At 43.8% G+C, this 17,867-nt stretch overlaps 1 protein-coding gene across 1 annotated transcript; it reads left to right on the top strand.

Annotated features, from left to right (window-relative positions):
• Positions 1–844: 844 nt before the first annotated feature.
• thbs4b (thrombospondin 4b) lies at positions 845–16,246 on the top strand. The gene is made up of 22 exons (XM_047569535.1): positions 845–1,293; positions 4,295–4,492; positions 5,764–6,014; positions 6,112–6,214; positions 6,394–6,476; positions 6,591–6,642; positions 6,759–6,910; positions 7,258–7,395; positions 7,754–7,831; positions 8,317–8,469; positions 8,556–8,660; positions 8,753–8,860; positions 9,429–9,588; positions 10,371–10,489; positions 11,068–11,120; positions 11,216–11,409; positions 12,480–12,658; positions 13,407–13,455; positions 13,564–13,760; positions 13,914–14,086; positions 14,299–14,438; positions 14,748–16,246. The coding sequence occupies exons 1-22, from the start codon at positions 1,215–1,217 to the stop codon at positions 14,804–14,806; spliced, it is 2,823 nt and encodes a 940-aa protein (XP_047425491.1). The 5' UTR covers positions 845–1,214; the 3' UTR covers positions 14,807–16,246.
• Positions 16,247–17,867: the final 1,621 nt, after the last annotated feature.

Raw genomic sequence — 17,867 nt, 5'->3', positions numbered from 1 at the left:
GCCAGCTGCGGCGTTTTCTGTCTGACCTCATCAACCGCACCATGATGTGAGTCTGTCCAGCTCCTCCAGCGAACTGATGTGGTCTGTTGAGCTCCTGGCTTCGGCTGCCGACCACTCATGGAGGTCTGCGGGGTCTTCTGTGATCCAGAACCTTTAAAGCCTGTAAAGGATCACTGTGAAACCCAATCGGAAGGCAGATAAAACTCTTGAGCGTCCGGTTGCCGGCTGGACGGCGTCCAGATCAGCACGCAGCAAAACCAGGAACACCTGTGGTAAGATGTATGGAAACTATGACTCATTTGCTGCTGTTTGTTGCCATGGATACTCGTGTTGATCCCTTTAAGCACATCTTGCAGCTAGTGAGACTTGAAAGAAGCAGTGAAGAATTCAAACATCATTAAGGGCAGGTACCCACCCATGGAACAAGGCTTAAAAAAAAAAAAAAAAAGAAAAAGGAAAAGGAGAAAAAGGGCAAGGAAAGAGGGAAAAACAAACATCATTAAGACCTGAGCCTCTCCGTTTCTGCCAAATGTGGCAAGTCGCGTGGTGCCAGACATGCTGACGACCTGGAGGGCGGGTGAGCCAGCAGACTGTCTGAAGCTTGGCTGGTTAACATGGCTTGTTGACTTTGCCCAGGAAAGGCAGGGGCGTACAAAGGTGGAAAGGTGCTACATCTGGTCCCCGTAAGGAAAGTGAAAGAATATCCCCGTCTTCCAGGAAGAAACTGTGAAGCTGGAGGATGAAGCAGATTTTGGAGAAATTCACCCCCTGAAAATATCGTGGGCTCTGACTGGTATGAAGCATGATGTCAGGGCTCTCATGTTCTATAGAGTCGTGAAAGAGCCTGTGGGAACTGGTGGCAGCCAGAAGGAGCCAATGCAAAGAGTTTCCCCAAGTCACTCCTTCTCTACATGGGGCCGTCTGAGGAAGCTTTTAAAAAAGCAGGTTCTGGCCCCGATGCTCCTCCCTCAACGAGACTCCTACGAGCCATTCTTTCACATTCACACACCAATTCAGACACACACACACTAAAACAAGCTTCTGTAAAGGCTTAACATGACAGACTCGCCCCACGTCTGATTCAAAAAGGGAGGCAAGGACACGGATGCACCACTCACAGCAGGCGCAGACATACGGGAAACTGCCACTGTGTCACAAAGAGATAAGTCACCACAGAGAAAAACTGCAGATCTGGGACCAGCTGGAAGGACAAAATGGGTGTGTGGACAGCCCTGATTCTGGCCTCGCAGCTGCTATTGAAACTGTGCTTGAACGTGGAAGCCCAGGCTTTGGGTGAGTACGATTTGATGTGTTTTCATGTGAGTTATTTAAGCTACACTACTACTTTTTTTTTAACCAAGTGTGTCATATTGATTGGGGATGACCAATCAGCACAGCATTATTTAAGGTTTTCTTTCTTTTTCTTTCCCCCCTGACATCCAAGCTGTGATGAAATCCTCCCTTTTTTATTATCTGTCAAAAAAGATTTAATGGCTCCAGCACTGGGTATTTTAACACGCCATGTATGAGTTTAATGCATAATGGATGAAGCAGACACTGTGAAGAGAGATACAATGCAGAACAAGCACAAGATTAGACACGGTGTGATCTCACTGAGTACGATAAATTGCTAAATCATATCCTCTGTCAGATCCGCAGCGGGAGAAGAAAGACAACAGGGGTCAGATAAATGTATTATTTTTTATTTCTTTTCTGACAGGACTCAGACAAAAGTTTTAAACCCATCCTTTTCATGTCCATCTGTCCGGATCTGCTTGATTACTTCAGCTCAGGAGGTTTCAGCTCTCTGGCACATCCCAGCTCGGCAACACACATGGGAGTAATCAGAGATGATCTGGGCGTAATATTAAACTTCAAGCCACTCTCCTCTCCTCTCTGTCCTTCCCTGACACGGTCTTACGGCCGCACACAAAATTATTCAAGGTCACACACACAAAAAAGCACTGAGCTGACACAGAAATATCTGTGTTTATAGTTTATCAGCTTCAGTGATTGATGACATACCTTTCAGGAACCCATTAATCCCTACAATCTTTTTGGCAACGGGCGCCTGATGTTATGTATAAAGCAGGTCCAACTTAATGGAGCTCATCATCTATCATTTCCTTTGCAAATGCCTTGGCGGCCGCATGACCGGAATTCACTGTGTTTCGAAAGGAGTGAGGACGATTTAAAGAGGCGCTTAAGTTTGTCACTTTCAGGAGCACAAAGCTGCCACTATATTCACTAAGAGTTAGGCAGGATATTGATCGATAGCGGCACTGTCTGATGGATAGCTTCACTGAGAGCTGAGATTACTGGGACTATGATCTTTGCTTTGGGTGCAAAAACTTCCCACTTGGGTCCAAAATGCATCCTTCAAGTGGGTTGAAATCAATAATTTCAACTGGCTGGATGAAAACAATGTGAAAGAAGTGCTGAGATTGATCAGCTGCAGCTCCTCTTGGCCAGGAGTCTTCAACCTTTTTCAGTCCATGAACCCCCAAAATGATGTGTTATTTATGAATATACATTATTATTATCATTTTGCATTCAACACTAAGCTATCCCTTATCCATTTACTAAAATATGTCAGATTCGTGTAAAGGTGTAATTAAAGAAATTTAAATTTGTGGAGGTAAATTAAATAACATACAAAAAAATGTCCCATCAACCAAATATTTTGCGACCCCCATGCAGTACCTCCGCCGGCCCCCTAGGGGGCACTGCTGAAGACCTATGCTCTTGGCTTTACAGAGCGTGTAATGAGTTGGAACCTGTTGTTTAGATGCCTCGCCCAAAGTCTCACAGTTTTAGTCGAGCATTTAACAATTAAAAAGTCACATTTTTCCCATTTAAGTTGGTGGAAACAAACTATAAATAAATAAATAAATTGACTTTTAGCTCTCTTTCAGTTTCCACCACCTCGTCTGCCTTAAAAGCATCCAACAGAAATCAAATTGTACAGATTTGTGTAACGTCTACGGGAGCGTGATAGTCTTACCCTGCTTTGTATCATGTAACATAATGGATATAATGGATCCCTGCGCCTCTTAGCTGGCTCGCTCATGATGGCTGACTGCGGCTTCACTGTTTACGTTAACCCCATGCTCATGTTGCTGATGTAATTCCTTCATCACCCCTGTCTATGATAAATCTTTTTTTTTTTCTACACACAAACTCCTGAATGCCCAAAGCATTTGTCGAGGCACTTAAAAGGAAGAATGCCGACCATTTGGACACTTGATACGAATCTAGCTGTGACGGATTTATGCCCCGGCGTTAAGGACGGGACGAGGCGGCGGATTACTTTACGGCTTTCAGCTGAAGTCGTTTTATGAAGCTTGAAATCTGAGGTTAATCAGGGGGTGAAATGAGGCACTTTCTCAGGGTCTCTTGTGTAAGATGATCCTGACCTCCACAAAGCACCCTGTCCAGAAGACTTACGAACAGCGGGACTGTTATAGTTACAGCACCTCTACAGGCATGAAGCATACGCTGAGGATCCTCTGCTTGCTCTCTTTTTCAGTTTTGTTCTTTTATTGATTGTGTCGTATTATAAGATGATCACGACGCGGTCCCATTTAACCGTGCACGGATTCAAAGCTTCCATGTTGAAATGCGCCTGTCGAAGAGAAACAAGAAAGGGCAGAGGAGGGAAATAAAAAGAATGAAGGAGAGATCTCATCTGGGGCAATCTTGGCTGATAACGGCCGACTCTCCGGGAGCATTTGGGAGCAATTTTCCTTTCCTCACGACAGAGGGCCTTGCAGAGTGCTTTTATGGTACTTGTGCATTCATGGCGTGTGCAGATGGCGGACTAGAGATTCACTGCACATCCTCTTGTGGCCTGCCCAGCTCCCGGGTGACTTTATTAAAGGAAGATTCAAACCATCAGTGTTTTGCTCCCCACTCTTACTAAGCAGCATGTCGGTCGCTACGGTATGTCTAAACTCTGCCAGTATAAATGCCACTGTAATCTAAACAGTTGTAGTACAGGCCTAAATAAAGTAATGAAACACCATCCATCTAACGCAGCGCCTCGCTTTGATGTACTTAGAAACCAGCTCCTTCTGATTTCTCTAAACATCCCAAGCCAAGTTTCTGCTGATTGACTGACACAGCGTCTCGGAAGAACAACAAACACTGGGTCAACATCATCACCGCCGCCTTGTTGACTCAGGAACTGTTTACTCCGGGATCGGGAGTGCGGCTGCAGGTTGTAAATATTCATATCTCGTCATCCATTACTCATGTGCTTTTCCGCTTCGCTCTTTCTGCTCCCTGTCAACAGTGTATGATCTGCTCACCTCGCCCGATTGCCTGCCAGACCTGCTGCAGGGGGGTCTCACCGAGCAAGGGGTGAATGAGGCTTTCATCCTGGCCTCCTTCAAGTTGCAACCCAAGACCGGAACCACTGTGTTTAGCCTGTACAACCCCAGGGACAACAGCAAGTACTTTGAGTTCACCGTGATGGGGAAGCTGAACAGAGGTAGGTGGACATTAAAGATGCTCTGGCATTTGGAAGCAACGCCGACACAATGGGTTAAATTACTCCCTAGCTAGCACCGCTCCGTTCCACGGAGCAACGTGCCACCGTACAATCTATTTTGGATTGCTCTCAGCCGCCCTGTTTCAAGCCATTGCAATTCTGGGAATAAAAAACCGACTGCACATTTGCTGGCCATCACCAGACTGACGTTGAAAGACACAGCTGGAGAACATTGAGAAGAATTTAGCAGCTAAAAACTGAAATATTTCCCTCTGGAGTTAGTGCAGACTGAAAACAAACAAAGAGGAAATTACTAGACCATCAGTCTCTTGCTCTGAAGAAGCAATAATTAACTGGGTTATTCAAGAACATTTTACTATTATCTTGGACAGCATTCCCTCTTTATTTATTCATTTATACATTTATTCACTCCATGATTATGTTCAGCTACATTGTGCTGTTGATTGGACTGTACATTTTTATTCTTATTTTAAGATTATTTTATTTTTACTCTTATGTCTATGTCTGGTCCACATATGTTCTTTCTTATCTTGGGACTCTTGGACAAAACAATTGTCTTGAATCTTGAATCGTGAGCTAGTTGCCATAGATAGGCGCTTCGTCGGACATTCGGTTCAAAACTTCTAAAAAGTAGAAGTTGTAACATGTCACGTCGGTCACCCAGCCATGGATATGAAAGCAAAGATAATGAATATCGTTAAGATAACAATATCAAAACATAAAACATGACAATGTCAGATGTCAATTAACCTGTGCGACAGGGACGTTGCCTTTTGAAAGACAATACGATGCAGTATTAGAATTAAAATGTTATTATTTACTGAACTGAAAAGAAATCTCAGAGATGGCTCCTCAAAATTAGGGGTTGGAAAGAAAATAGGCTTTTAGTCAGTCTACCGTTGGTAGCGTGTGTCTGTCATTCCACCATTTGGGCCGAGATATTTCAAAAGTTTCCGCTACTCAGTTTGAAGGACGACGTTTGAAATGCGGCTAATGAACAAATGCCTGCTCAACTAATTCAACAGGTTTTCATTACCCTTGGATTTTTGAGCCATTCTGCAAATGCTAGCATGATAACATGCTAAACAAAGACGGCAAACCTACATAAAACATTTCCTTACCAACATATTGAGAGTAGCATTTTACTCAGGGTTGTAATGTGGATGGATGAACCATTTGCATAAGTGCTCTCTGTAACTGGAAGCCAATCTGTTCTCCTGTTCCTCTTTCACCACCATGTCCTCTCAAAGCCGTGTTACGCTACCAGCGGACTGACAAGAGGATGAGCTCTGTTACCTTCAACAACCTGGTGCTGGCAGATGGCCAAAAACACCGACTGCTGTTCCACCTGAGGGGGATGCAGCAGCAGGGGCCAGGCGGGGTGGAGCTGCATCTGGACTGCAGGCTGGTGGAGACGGTCAGAGACCTTCCCGCTGCCTTCCAGGGTTTGCCAGCAGGCTATGGTACGGTGGATTTAAAGACCATGCAGGCCAGAGAGCAGGTGACTTCTTCACTATTTCCATACAATAATAAATACGCTTCTGTCCACATGGCTCTCTTCCAGATGACTGACTTGTCTGTGTGTTTTATTCTAACAGGAGAACTTGGATGAGCTCAAGCTGGTGGTCGGGGACTCATTTGAGAACGTTGCTTCGTTACAAGACTGCCATTTCCAGCAGAGAGACTCCGTTCAAACTCTGGGTAAGGAAACGTTCACAAGGAACGTCCACACAGAGGTGACCAAATGTTTCCCAGGAAAACAAGCCCAGACACAGGAAAAGAAACAGTCGCTGTTTGTCTTGGTTACTCGCGGGGGTAAACCTCTCGAACTCCCCCCACCCCTGTTTCAGCTGAATAAAAGAACGGCCTCCTTCTTCTAGGGGTCAACACGAAGCAGCTGTCCAATCAAATGCTGGAGTTGACGAAGGTGATAAACGAGCTGAAAGACGTCCTCATTCAGCAGGTAACAATGTCTAACAGTTCCACCGGGGCCACCTAATCCCTGCCTCCTCAGGCCTGACCTTCCTGACAGCTTGTGTGGCTGCATATAAACTTGTTTATGTTTCACTCTTTCCAGGTCAAAGAAACCTCCTTTCTCAGGAACACAATCTCAGAGTGTCAGGCCTGCGGTGAGACAATCTCCAATAAACCTCGGTTAATGTAACGTTTTAACAATTTTTTTTTTGGGGGGATAGATTGACAAATAAAATGTTTATAAGCTGTTTTCTTGCCTTTTCACTTAAAGGTCTGGGAGGAACCGAGGTGGTGAAACAGAGGTGCACCCCGGGCGTCTGTTTCCGTGACGATATGTGCAGAGAGACCGCGGACGGCGTGGAGTGTGCGCCCTGTCCTGATGGATACACCGGGGATGGGTTCAACTGTGACGATGTGAATGAGGTAAAGTGCAGTTTCCGCAAAGTTTCACAAACAAATTACTATATATTATGACCGGTTCTTGTAAGATCATAGCTGTGCATGATGGGGTTTAGGGATCAAAGATTCAGGTAAAGATAGAAAATTGATAATCTCATAATAATAGAGATACAGAGATGTGTGTGTTTGTGTGTATTTTCCTGTCTGTTTGCACTGACCTCTTTCTCCGAGGACCGGCTCTCTTTTCCCCCCCTTTTTTTTTTGTACGAGCAAAAGTGTCATCAGACCCTAAAAGCTTTTGTGGAGAAGCCCCTTTGAGAAGCACATACATTTTTGCTGCTTCAACAGAGCTCATGTCCTCCTTTCTGCAGTGCCAGTTTAACCCCTGCTTCCCTGGAGTGAAGTGCGTCAACACCGTCCCGGGCTTCCGCTGCGACGCCTGTCCGCTGGGCTTCACCGGCATGGCCGTGGAGGGGGTCGGCATTTTGTACGCTCAGAACAACAAACAGGTAAAAAAAAAAAAAAAAAAAGAAAAAAAGAGTGGATGAAATATGCAGGACACAAAGAGTAATACATTAAAAAAGGTAATAATTAGAAACGGTGTCATGCAAATTACAGATCAAAGAAAAACCTGAAACCTCATATTAAAAAGAGTTTCTGGTGTAATTGTGCTGCAGGTTCATTTTAAAATAAAAAATAAATAAATCTCACTGTAAAGTTTAAATTGTAAAATCATTAGGAGTATGTTTTTTTCACATAGAAATTGAAATATCTATAAAAAAAATGATAACGAGCTTGTTATTGGCCTTATGATATGTCTTCCTCTGTCTGAAGAAACTGACATTTGACTCTTTTTGCACACTTCAGGTCTGTGATGATATTGACGAATGCAAAGGACCCAACAACGGAGGATGTGCTGCCAACTCAATCTGTCACAACTCTGTGGTAAGTGTAATGTTATCCCACCATTAGACACGGCTCATGGAGGACAGTTTAGGGCTGGGCGGTATCACCAAAAATGTATATCAAGGCATTTTTCAAAATTCTGACAGTATCGCTGTATTTTTTTCATGCATAATCACGTGTTCACAACATTTTCTACTGGTTGAGAGAGGAATTAATGCAGTAGTCTGACTAAGGATGGATATGAACCATTAGCACTTCCGATGTGGAAATCCAGGGACATTTACAGCTGGTAGATAAAAAAACATGGATGAAATGAAGAAACAGGGACAATTGCGATTTCATGTGCATCTCTAATGTCAACAGCAGCGCGACCAGCTACCGTAATAACTGTAGTCTGCGCGCAACATTTTTTTTTTTTTCATTCTTAAAGCTAAAATTGGTGACACTTTCGGGGACAGCCGGGGACAATTTATTTCTATTCCATCCGTTTGGCTTTTCAATCGTCACCTCATATTCCCACACAGGGCTCCTACCATTGTGGCAGCTGTAAGACAGGTTTCACAGGAGACCAGGTCAAGGGCTGTAAGCCGGAGATCAGCTGCGGCAACAGCCTGACCAACCCCTGCGATGTCAACGCCCAGTGCATCCCAGAAAGAGACGGGTCCATCACCTGCCAGGTAGGATTTTACACCACTCACCTGTTTGCAAACATAAACGCGAGTCCATGTACATCCTGTCTGAAGGGTTTCATTTGTCTCGTCAGTGCGGGATCGGCTGGGCCGGGAATGGATACCTGTGCGGGAAGGACACTGATATTGATGGTTATCCGGATGAGAAGCTCAAATGCAAGGATGCAAATTGTAGAAAGGTAAGCGTGTTGAAAACAATCAGGAAATGCAACTTTTCTTTTTGATGAAAAAAAACACGTTTCACCATTTCAACTGTCACCTATCTCCACAGGATAACTGTGTCTATGTCCCTAACTCTGGTCAAGAGGACGCAGACAGGGACGGTCATGGAGATGCCTGCGACGACGACGCAGATGGTGACGGTATTCCAAACGAGCAGGTTGGTGGAAACCCACAAATCTCTGAGTCTAACAGTTTTCAGTTTCCTTAGGCCCAACACTTATTTTGTGAATTTAAAGGCACATCTGACAAATTCAAGCGGCACATGTTTAGCATTTGGAAGCTGGAACTAAAAAATGCCATTTTGCTCGATGCAAGGAAGTAGTTTGACATTTGGGGGAATGCGCTTTCACGTTGGGGGCACCATCGTTAGCTTAGCTTAGCATAAAGACTTGAACCAGAGGGAAGCACCTAGCCTGGATATATTCAAAGGTTACAAAATCCACCTACCGGCACATTTTATGTCTTGAGTTTTAATCCGAAACAAAAACTAAAGTCATGGTAATGGCCGCACTTTGGCCTATATATACTTTCGTGCTCATCAAACAAGATATAATCTGTTAATTAGTGAGCTCTCCGCACCGTTGATTAATCATCAAAACTGTTTTCCGTCGGAGTCGACTGATGAATTAATCAACTAAATGCTTCAGCTCTGCGGTACACGCCTCTTTTGGCCAACTAACACAGACACACACCGACTCCGACGCATGCTATGTTGTGTATCTCAGGACAACTGCTGGTTAAAGCCCAACTTGGACCAGAGGAACAGCGACAAGGACAGCCACGGCGACGCCTGCGATAACTGTCGCATGGTGGAGAACCCTGACCAGAGAGACACTGACAGCGACGGCAAAGGGGATGCCTGCGATGACGACATGGACGGAGACGGTACGGAGGGAAATTGCATCAGTAAAACTGACGCTCGAGTTATATAACCAGCATCACTGAAGGCGCTCACTGTTATGACTTATTATTCTGCTCTCTCCCTCATGTTTCCACCAGGCTCTCTCAGTAAATTATAGAACAGTCACGCCACAGAAAGGTTTTTTTTTTGTTAACACGCACTTAGAGATATCTTTACGTCATCATACTGTTTAAATGTATGACTTCCATAAGCCAGTTGAGGAATGACAAACCACAAAAAAAAATAAAACCAACAGCAGTGTGAACCTGGAGCGAACTCGAGCTTTGATCATTCACCAGTATGATTACACCTCAAAAAAACCCTGCAGGATACAAGATAGTTTTTCTTCCATCGCTGCAGATTGACCTTTATGCGCTTGTGGAGCTGCTGCTGCCTCCCTGCGATGAATAAAAATACCTTCTGAATACAAACACTGGTTGCACCTACATAGCAAAAGCAACAGTGCATCCAAGTGGTGAAATTAAAAAGAACAGGCGGCTGTGAAGTCTCAGACTAAGAAAACTGATTTAAGATATACTAGTAGTCTATATGTGGGTAAATATGAATTGCTCAGCTGATGTATTATGGTTTGTTTTACCTACTGGCATGTAGAAACTGCAAAATATTTGGGATTTTGGGTGGTAAAATGATTATGATTACATGGATAAAATATTTTTTGCAGCAGATTTATACTGTGTTAGATTTGGTTCTTCAGAACTGAGTGTTGACTGACGCCAATTATCTCCTCTGGACGATTGGTCGACAGGTATAAAGAATTTCCTGGACAACTGCCCACGTGTCCAGAACAGAGACCAACTGGACCGGGATGGAGATGGAGTGGGAAATGCCTGCGACAGCTGTCCTGACATCCCCAACCCAAACCAGGTTACTCAGAGTCACACGATGCATACGTACAGCGACTCAAGAAATATATTTAAGGGATCAGTATGTAGGATGTAAGCGATCAATGAATAGAAATGGAATATAGTATTATGTTGGCCATCGTATGTCAAAAACACATGGAAAGGGAAAGGTATATACTTGGAATATAAATGGCTGCAATGTTGGACTTCACCACTAGGTGTCACTTAACCCTGCTCTCACTGGTCCTTTAAGTTGGAGGTATTTGTAGTTTACTGTAGTATTTGATTAACTATAATTACAAGATATTTAAAATTAAGATTTCACATAGACCACCTGATAAGTTTAGAAAATACGAAAAAAAAATCGTAAAAATTGTAAAAGGTTAAAAATAGTTTAACAAATAACATAATTATAGGATGTGCAACAGGCTTCTAGCTACACTGACGCTGCCATTCTGTCTTTAAACAGTTTAAACTATTTACTAAGACCATTTGCAAGAATATATCAGTCACTAGAACCGTTCTCCTGCAGAAACTACTTGTACTTTAGCGTGCCACAGAGTCTTTTCACACCATTGAAACTTTCTGCTCTCGTTTCAGTCCGACATTGATAACGACCTGGTTGGGGACTCCTGCGACACAAACCAAGACAGGTAATAACACTGTCAGCCTCTGCCTTGTTGTTAGGCTGCAGTTGCAGTACGACTTCTTCATTTGTCTCACGTCACTGTGTCACTTCCCCCCGTAGCGATGGCGATGGTCACCAGGATACCAAGGACAATTGCCCACTCGTGATCAACAGCTCCCAGCTGGACACCGACAAAGACGGACTGGGTGACGAGTGTGACGATGACGATGACAATGACGGGATTCCGGATAATGTGCCGCCAGGACCAGACAACTGTCGGCTGGTACCAAACCCCGACCAGACTGATGACAACAGTGAGTCTCAATTCACCTCGCCTCATGAAAACAGTAGTACGGACGTGCTCAGATTGCTTTTGACGTCTCTGGCTGAAAATCGTCTTGTTTCCTTAAAGATAAACAATAACTCCATTTGAAATTCTACACTAACCCTGAACCGCAACTGACTGACATTTATGTGCATTTTTGTGCCTCAATTTCACACCTTCCTGGTTCAAGCAATAGCAACCTTGAGCAGATTAAGTGGCAATTTTGGAGGCAGTAAATACACAATTTTTTTTTGTGTCTGCACTCGTTTTTCCAGTTTTATGACTCAGTGTGACATTACCTGTGTTAAAATGGTCTCTGATGCAAATGGCAGTCGAGTGTCAACTCAAATCATAAGGGGCAAGGCTGTTTTGTTGGCAGCGTTCAGTGATGCAGAGCAGACTGAGACCTTCAGGTTGTCCCAAAGATGTTTAATAGAGTTGTCAGTTCAGCTTTGTCCTAATGTTGCATTCCACTTCTTCTATCAGTGCCTCTGTGAGCGCGCTGAGAACGTGGCCTTGCACAATTCCAACATTTCAACAAATACGCAAAGTGGCCTGCTTTCCTTGCAAAGGACTTAATTGAGACACACACACACACGCAGCAGACTTTATCAAATTGAGCCATCAATAAAGCATTTTAAGAATTACCCAGTCTGTGACCATTTAATAATCGGCACCGTAGATGTGACATATTTTATTATCTCTGTAGTTCGGCATAACACTATCAAATGACACAGTCACACAGCAGGGCGCAGATCACAGCGAGCCGGGCTACAAGTCCATCAAAGTGAAAGTAAATTTATTAAAAGTGAATACTCCCTGAAGAAAGGATCTTTTTATCCCTTTGGCAACATACAGTATTTAGGATGATTTATATTCAGGTCTTGGAGCTCTACAGCCTCTGAACAAGGACATTATTTCCTTTGGAAGTAATCCTTTCTGACATTTCAGCGAAGCCGCTCTAAAATCCTATTATCACTGTGTCTGGGCTTGTATCATCGTGATCATGCAACCGTCATCTTTTTATCTTTAATTTGACTCCCCTCTCTTGCTCCTCAGACGATGGCGTGGGAGATGTGTGCGAGTCTGACTTTGACCAGGACAAAGTGATTGACAGGATCGACAACTGTCCTGAGAACGCAGAGGTGACCTTGACTGACTTCAGGGCCTATCAGACGGTGGTGCTGGACCCCGAGGGCGATGCCCAGATTGACCCCAACTGGGTTGTGTTGAACCAGGTGAGATTGTTAAGTGGCGAAACTTTCCTCTTCGTGTGCAGGGCCGAGTAAAAGTCAATGTCACTTATGGCTCCTTATTTTGCATTCTTCCTGCATAGTTTCCAACTCCAGCAGGAGTTTTATGCAAGAAATTCTCTAAAACCACTGGTATACTATTAGCGTAGCACAGGGGTCTTCAATGTTTTTCACTGGCTAAGGACCCCAAACTAGATTAAGTAAGGACCCCCAACCTACTATTTGTGTTCTATATTAAACTCAGCCTGGTGCTATATATAATATATATATGACAGCACACACAGATGCTCCCAAATTAGCGAGATGTCCGAAGCACACAACTTCTAACCTTGGATTAATGGATGTTGATGGGAGCGAGCTGCACTGTTAGCTTCTCTTCTACTAATTTTGCAACATGCGTCTGGGATTTCATCTGGGGACTGAAAAGGCTCTCAGCCAATTCCGGGGAACCTGACAGAGTCAGAGTGTAATATGTGGCCTCGTGATTGGCTCAGCAGCGATAGGGGCGGGGCCTACTGTGTAGAGGAGGCTTAGATCGACAGGTCTGGAAAAGATTTGGCATTCAGCAGCTTAGGAAGATGAATACATTTAGATATCAGGTTGAGACCAAAAACTGAGCATAAAGCAGAGTGAGTGTTGGACATTTAAAATAAAGATTGATATTAATTAGCTTCTAATTTAGGTATCAAAGTACAAAAAGAATCATTACCACCTCTCTCTTGTTTCTAAACAGGGAATGGAAATTGTCCAGACTATGAACAGCGACCCAGGACTTGCTGTTGGTAAGATGCATTCCTCGCTCTGAGCTGAGTATCAGTCAGTTAAATGCAGCGGTTAACCCCAATTAAATACATAAAACATACTGTACTGATTACTCCTTCCGTTGTCAGGTTACACTGCTTTCAGCGGAGTGGACTTTGAGGGCACGTTTCACGTGAACACAGTCACCGATGACGACTACGCCGGCTTCATCTTCGGCTACCAGGACTCGTCCTCCTTCTACGTGGTGATGTGGAAGCAGACCGAACAGACGTACTGGCAGGCGACGCCCTTCAGAGCCGTGGCCGAGCCCGGCATCCAGCTCAAGGTGAAAAGCACAAGCGGCGTCGCAAATCCCCAGCAGGAGATTTCGCGCGCATCCTGTCCGCTCAGCTCCGCATATTTTCCACTTTTCTTCCCGTTCTCTTTTCTCTCTGTTCCCACATCTGTTCTCGCTTATCCGGGGCTTTTATTTTGTCAGGCGGTGAAATCTACATCAGGCCCCGGGGAGCACTTGAGAAACTCGCTGTGGCACACTGGAGACACCAACGACCAGGTGCGCCTGCTGTGGAAGGACCCGAGAAACGTGGGCTGGAAGGACAAGGTGTCCTACCGCTGGTACTTGCAGCACCGTCCGCAGGTTGGGTACATCAGGTACGATTGAAAACACATTCTCCAGTTTTCGTGCCAAGAATGAGATGATATCATATCACACAAGGAAAAGTGATGAAGTGTTAGCATTCTCCCCCCTGCTTCCAGTCTTCATCGTTAGCCAAGCTGACCCTTTTATGGCTTCGTAGGAGGTTGGCGTCAACCTTTTCATCTGTCTTCATTATCATTACTATTCCTTTCTGTGCTTTGTTTAGAGCTCGCTTTTATGAGGGAACTGAGCTGGTTGCAGACTCTGGCGTGACCATCGACACGACCATGAGAGGAGGACGACTTGGCGTCTTCTGTTTCTCTCAAGAAAACATCATCTGGTCCAATCTGAAATATCGCTGCAACGGTGAGGAAACCACACAGAAACATTAGGCTGAGCTTCAAGGCAAACGTCCAGAGAGTTAATGGTATTCCCATAAGCCTCGGCTGCAATAGATTTCATAATAAAATATTAATCCTGGTAATTTTATACATACCATGAGACAGTCTCAACTTTACCACTTGTCCTTTACGACCTATATAACTTATGTCTGGGGCAGTATCATATTTTATTTTGTTGCACAAAGACCACAGCCCTGAAAAGAATTAGTCTGACCTCAGTGAGTTTCAGATTTTTCGGCTCGCCTCGTATTAACTCACTTTGTCACTTCCACAGACACCATCCCAGAGGATTTCCAGGAGTTCAGCACTCAGCACGGAGTCGACTCGCTCTAAAGTCGAGACAAAAATATCTTCAAAGAATGCTGCCTTTGTGTGTGTGTTAGTGTGTGTGTGTGTTAGTGTGTGTGTGCGCGCGCGTGTGTGTATCGGCGTGCGTGGTTGTGAACGCAGGTGTGTGTCTGTGTATTGATGTGTACATACATGACTACAATCCTTGTACTGTATGTGAACTGTGTGTGCATGTTATCATGCCTGGACCGGGAGGTCAAAGAAAGAAAGGAGGAGAGAGGAGAACACATAATACAGGTGACAATGTTCCAGCTAACGCTTAAAGGTCTTTGGGAACAAGAGAGTAACTGGAAGGTGAATTGGAGTAAAAAAAAAACAAACAAACAAAAAAACAAGCATATTTAAACATTAAAGGTTAAATTACAGATTAGCCATATTTGTTGCAAATTGTTGTCCTTATGTGACAAATAAAGTTGAAGACGCGATAATGAATCCCTGTAGGAGTTATTAAGCAACCCTCCCTTGTATTGAGTGTTTTCCTTGATGATGGGTTTTTAATTAACATGCATGGGCTGTTGCACAGTAGGAAAAAGGTTGTTAAAGTTGTCATGATGTCAAATATATAAAAATGTCCATCTGGCCCAACGTTGACCCCAAAAAACATGATTTTGTAGGAAATTTCTAGTCTCCTGGAACACGATTTAAAAGTGTCGATGACTCATCCTGCACTTGGGGGCGTGTACAAATGTGCTGGCCAATCAGAACACACAGGGCTTTTTTTTGGTGGAGGCTTCCTTTGTTTGAATAAGAACCATGTAAAAATGGATTTCATGGGGACTTTAACAGCTTTTCCCCAAAATATAAGTTTATAATATAGATTAGGCATCGAGTATTTACAAAATGCCCACTTGTTACTCTCTTGTTTCCCATAGTTTCATTTTCTTCCTCTGTATGGCCTTGAGGAGGTCAGACCTTTTTTATTAATCTGACTTTTTTATTAATCTGATTTTACCCTGTAAATTGAAGCCTGTAAAACCACTTAAGCACCATGACGTAACATATTACCTGTCATGGAACGTCTTTGCATAATAAAATAATAAATCCATAATAAATCCAACATGTTCAAAGTAGGGGGAACATCAAAAAGACAAGTACGTTTTTAATATTAACACAGTAGTTATAATTTAATGACTTAGCTCATAGTATTAATAGTAATCGCGTTCACCAAAAGAACCTGCTTTGGATCAACCTCTTCATGCGTATGTTTTTTACTGGTTGCGTTGTGTCAGCTTTATTGCTGCTTTTGCGGAAAGGATGAACAGATCAAGGCTCGGACTCTTCCTTGTTTCTCTCGCACTAGATGATTAATTTAATGTTTAATCGGTGTAACAGTGTTTGTTTTGTTCTTTCCTTTTCATTTTTATGAATTTCTCATCTACGGCTTGTAGTCATGAACCTGGTCAAAATAAAGGGCTTTGAAATACATGCAAATATGTGTCGATATTGAAGAATACCTCTTAAATGCATGAAAATGAGCGCCGATTAGCACCCCCCACCTCCCCACATACTTCAAGTCTAATTTTCTTTGTTCCCGAAACAAAGGCCACTGTTTTGTTTGACCAGGAAATGCTTTCCAACTAAGAACATTTTTATCCCCGATTAGCTGCGGAATAGAAAGACGCTGGTCCTTGCTGCAGGCAGGAGTCCCCTGGAAAGAGATGAGTGTTTACTGAAGATCAGAATCGTGCGGGCTCTTTTGCAATCGTTTCTGCGAATAAAGCATGCGTGCCTTCATTAATTTAAAAAACCTGTGACTGATATTCGACTCGGAGAGGTAAGAAGAAATCACTTTGGCTCTAGTTTGCATGTTAAAAAAAAAGATCAAATACAGGATGTTTGCAGGACCTTAAATCAGAAACCAACAGTTTCACTCACGTCCAGCAGATGTGTGAGTCTTTGAAATAAGATTTGCTTTCTGTCCAGACCTACGTACGAGTTGAAGAACTGTACATAGGGAGATTGTTGTTGCATGTTTTTGTTAGGGCTGAATTAAAAGTTTAATTCAAGCTGATGTGGATAAAAAAAAAAAGCTAAAAATCTCCCGAAGCCATTTGCATCCTAAAAAGAATTGATAAGCATCGACCCCGCGGACGCTGCTGAAGAGTGTGACCACAGATGGGAGGGAAAAGCAAATCCCAAACACAAAATAGCCCCAAGCAGCAGCAACACAAGAAGAACGTAACGGTCTGAAGATAACGGCATTGTGGCCTCAATCACCCCCTGGACACATTCTTCACTAGATAACGGGTTTAAAAGAGACGTCATTGATCATTTCGTGTTTGATCGCTTGTCTTCAACTCGCGGCAATCAAAGTCGCTGCAGAGTTGTGTTCGGCAGCTTCCATATTTGTCGACGCTTTGGAAGTATTGTGTCACAGAAGAAAAGAGGCTGCCAGCAGAGCGGAAAGATCAAGAGGTTGACTGCTCACCGAACAACATAAACACAGCCAGGCTTTCATGCAGAGAGCTGCGACTGAGGATGTTGACGGTAGCAGCGGGAAGCTCTTCGGGAAGCTCTGCTTTGATCACTCTTTCAAAGTAAAGAAATAAATAAGTAGCGATAAATAAAATAAAAAAAAGAGAGAGAAAGTGGCAAACTGGCAGCGGGGTTTAGATTTCAGCTCACACTTCCTCCTCTTCTTCTTCTTCCTCTTCTTTTTCTACTTTTACTGTGTCGGAGCTGTTTCCACCTCAGGGAGCAAAAGGGAAACATGTTCACGCTGATCGTTCGTGCGCAGGGAGGCGTCGACTTGTCTGAGGGAGGGTGATGACATCAGGCCCTGAATTATGGCGCACAAGCACCATTAAGGAAAACGCATATCCATGCTGGAATAATATCAAACTGATGAAAGCGATAAGGGGCTTTGTACGTTTGTTTTGTCGAGCAGCAACCAGAACTCTTTTGGAAGTATAAAAACTCTAAAAGAGTCTATAGCGCCGTGCTGTGCTGGCAGCTCAGAGAGGCTAACGTGAGCGCGGAAACATAAAAAGTCAAGCCGTCATGAGTCTTTGCAGTAATCCTCTGCGCAGCATGTATATAGTTTCAG

Source organism: Mugil cephalus, chromosome 19 (assembly GCF_022458985.1).
Source record: "Mugil cephalus isolate CIBA_MC_2020 chromosome 19, CIBA_Mcephalus_1.1, whole genome shotgun sequence".
Taxonomy (NCBI): Eukaryota; Metazoa; Chordata; class Actinopteri; order Mugiliformes; family Mugilidae; genus Mugil; species Mugil cephalus.
Note: the sequence above shows the minus strand (reverse complement) of the source record. Positions and strands in the feature narration are given on the sequence as shown.

Bases quoted from the DNA above. Each gene is read 5' to 3' on its own strand.
- thbs4b (XM_047569535.1), top strand. From the start codon at position 1,215: ATGGGTGTGTGGACAGCCCTGATTCTGGCCTCGCAGCTGCTATTGAAA. The intron at 1,294-4,294 runs GTGAGTACGATT...CCCTGTCAACAG, and splicing joins CGTGGAAGCCCAGGCTTTGG to TGTATGATCTGCTCACCTCG. The intron at 8,661-8,752 runs GTAAGCGTGTTG...CTATCTCCACAG, and splicing joins AGGATGCAAATTGTAGAAAG to GATAACTGTGTCTATGTCCC.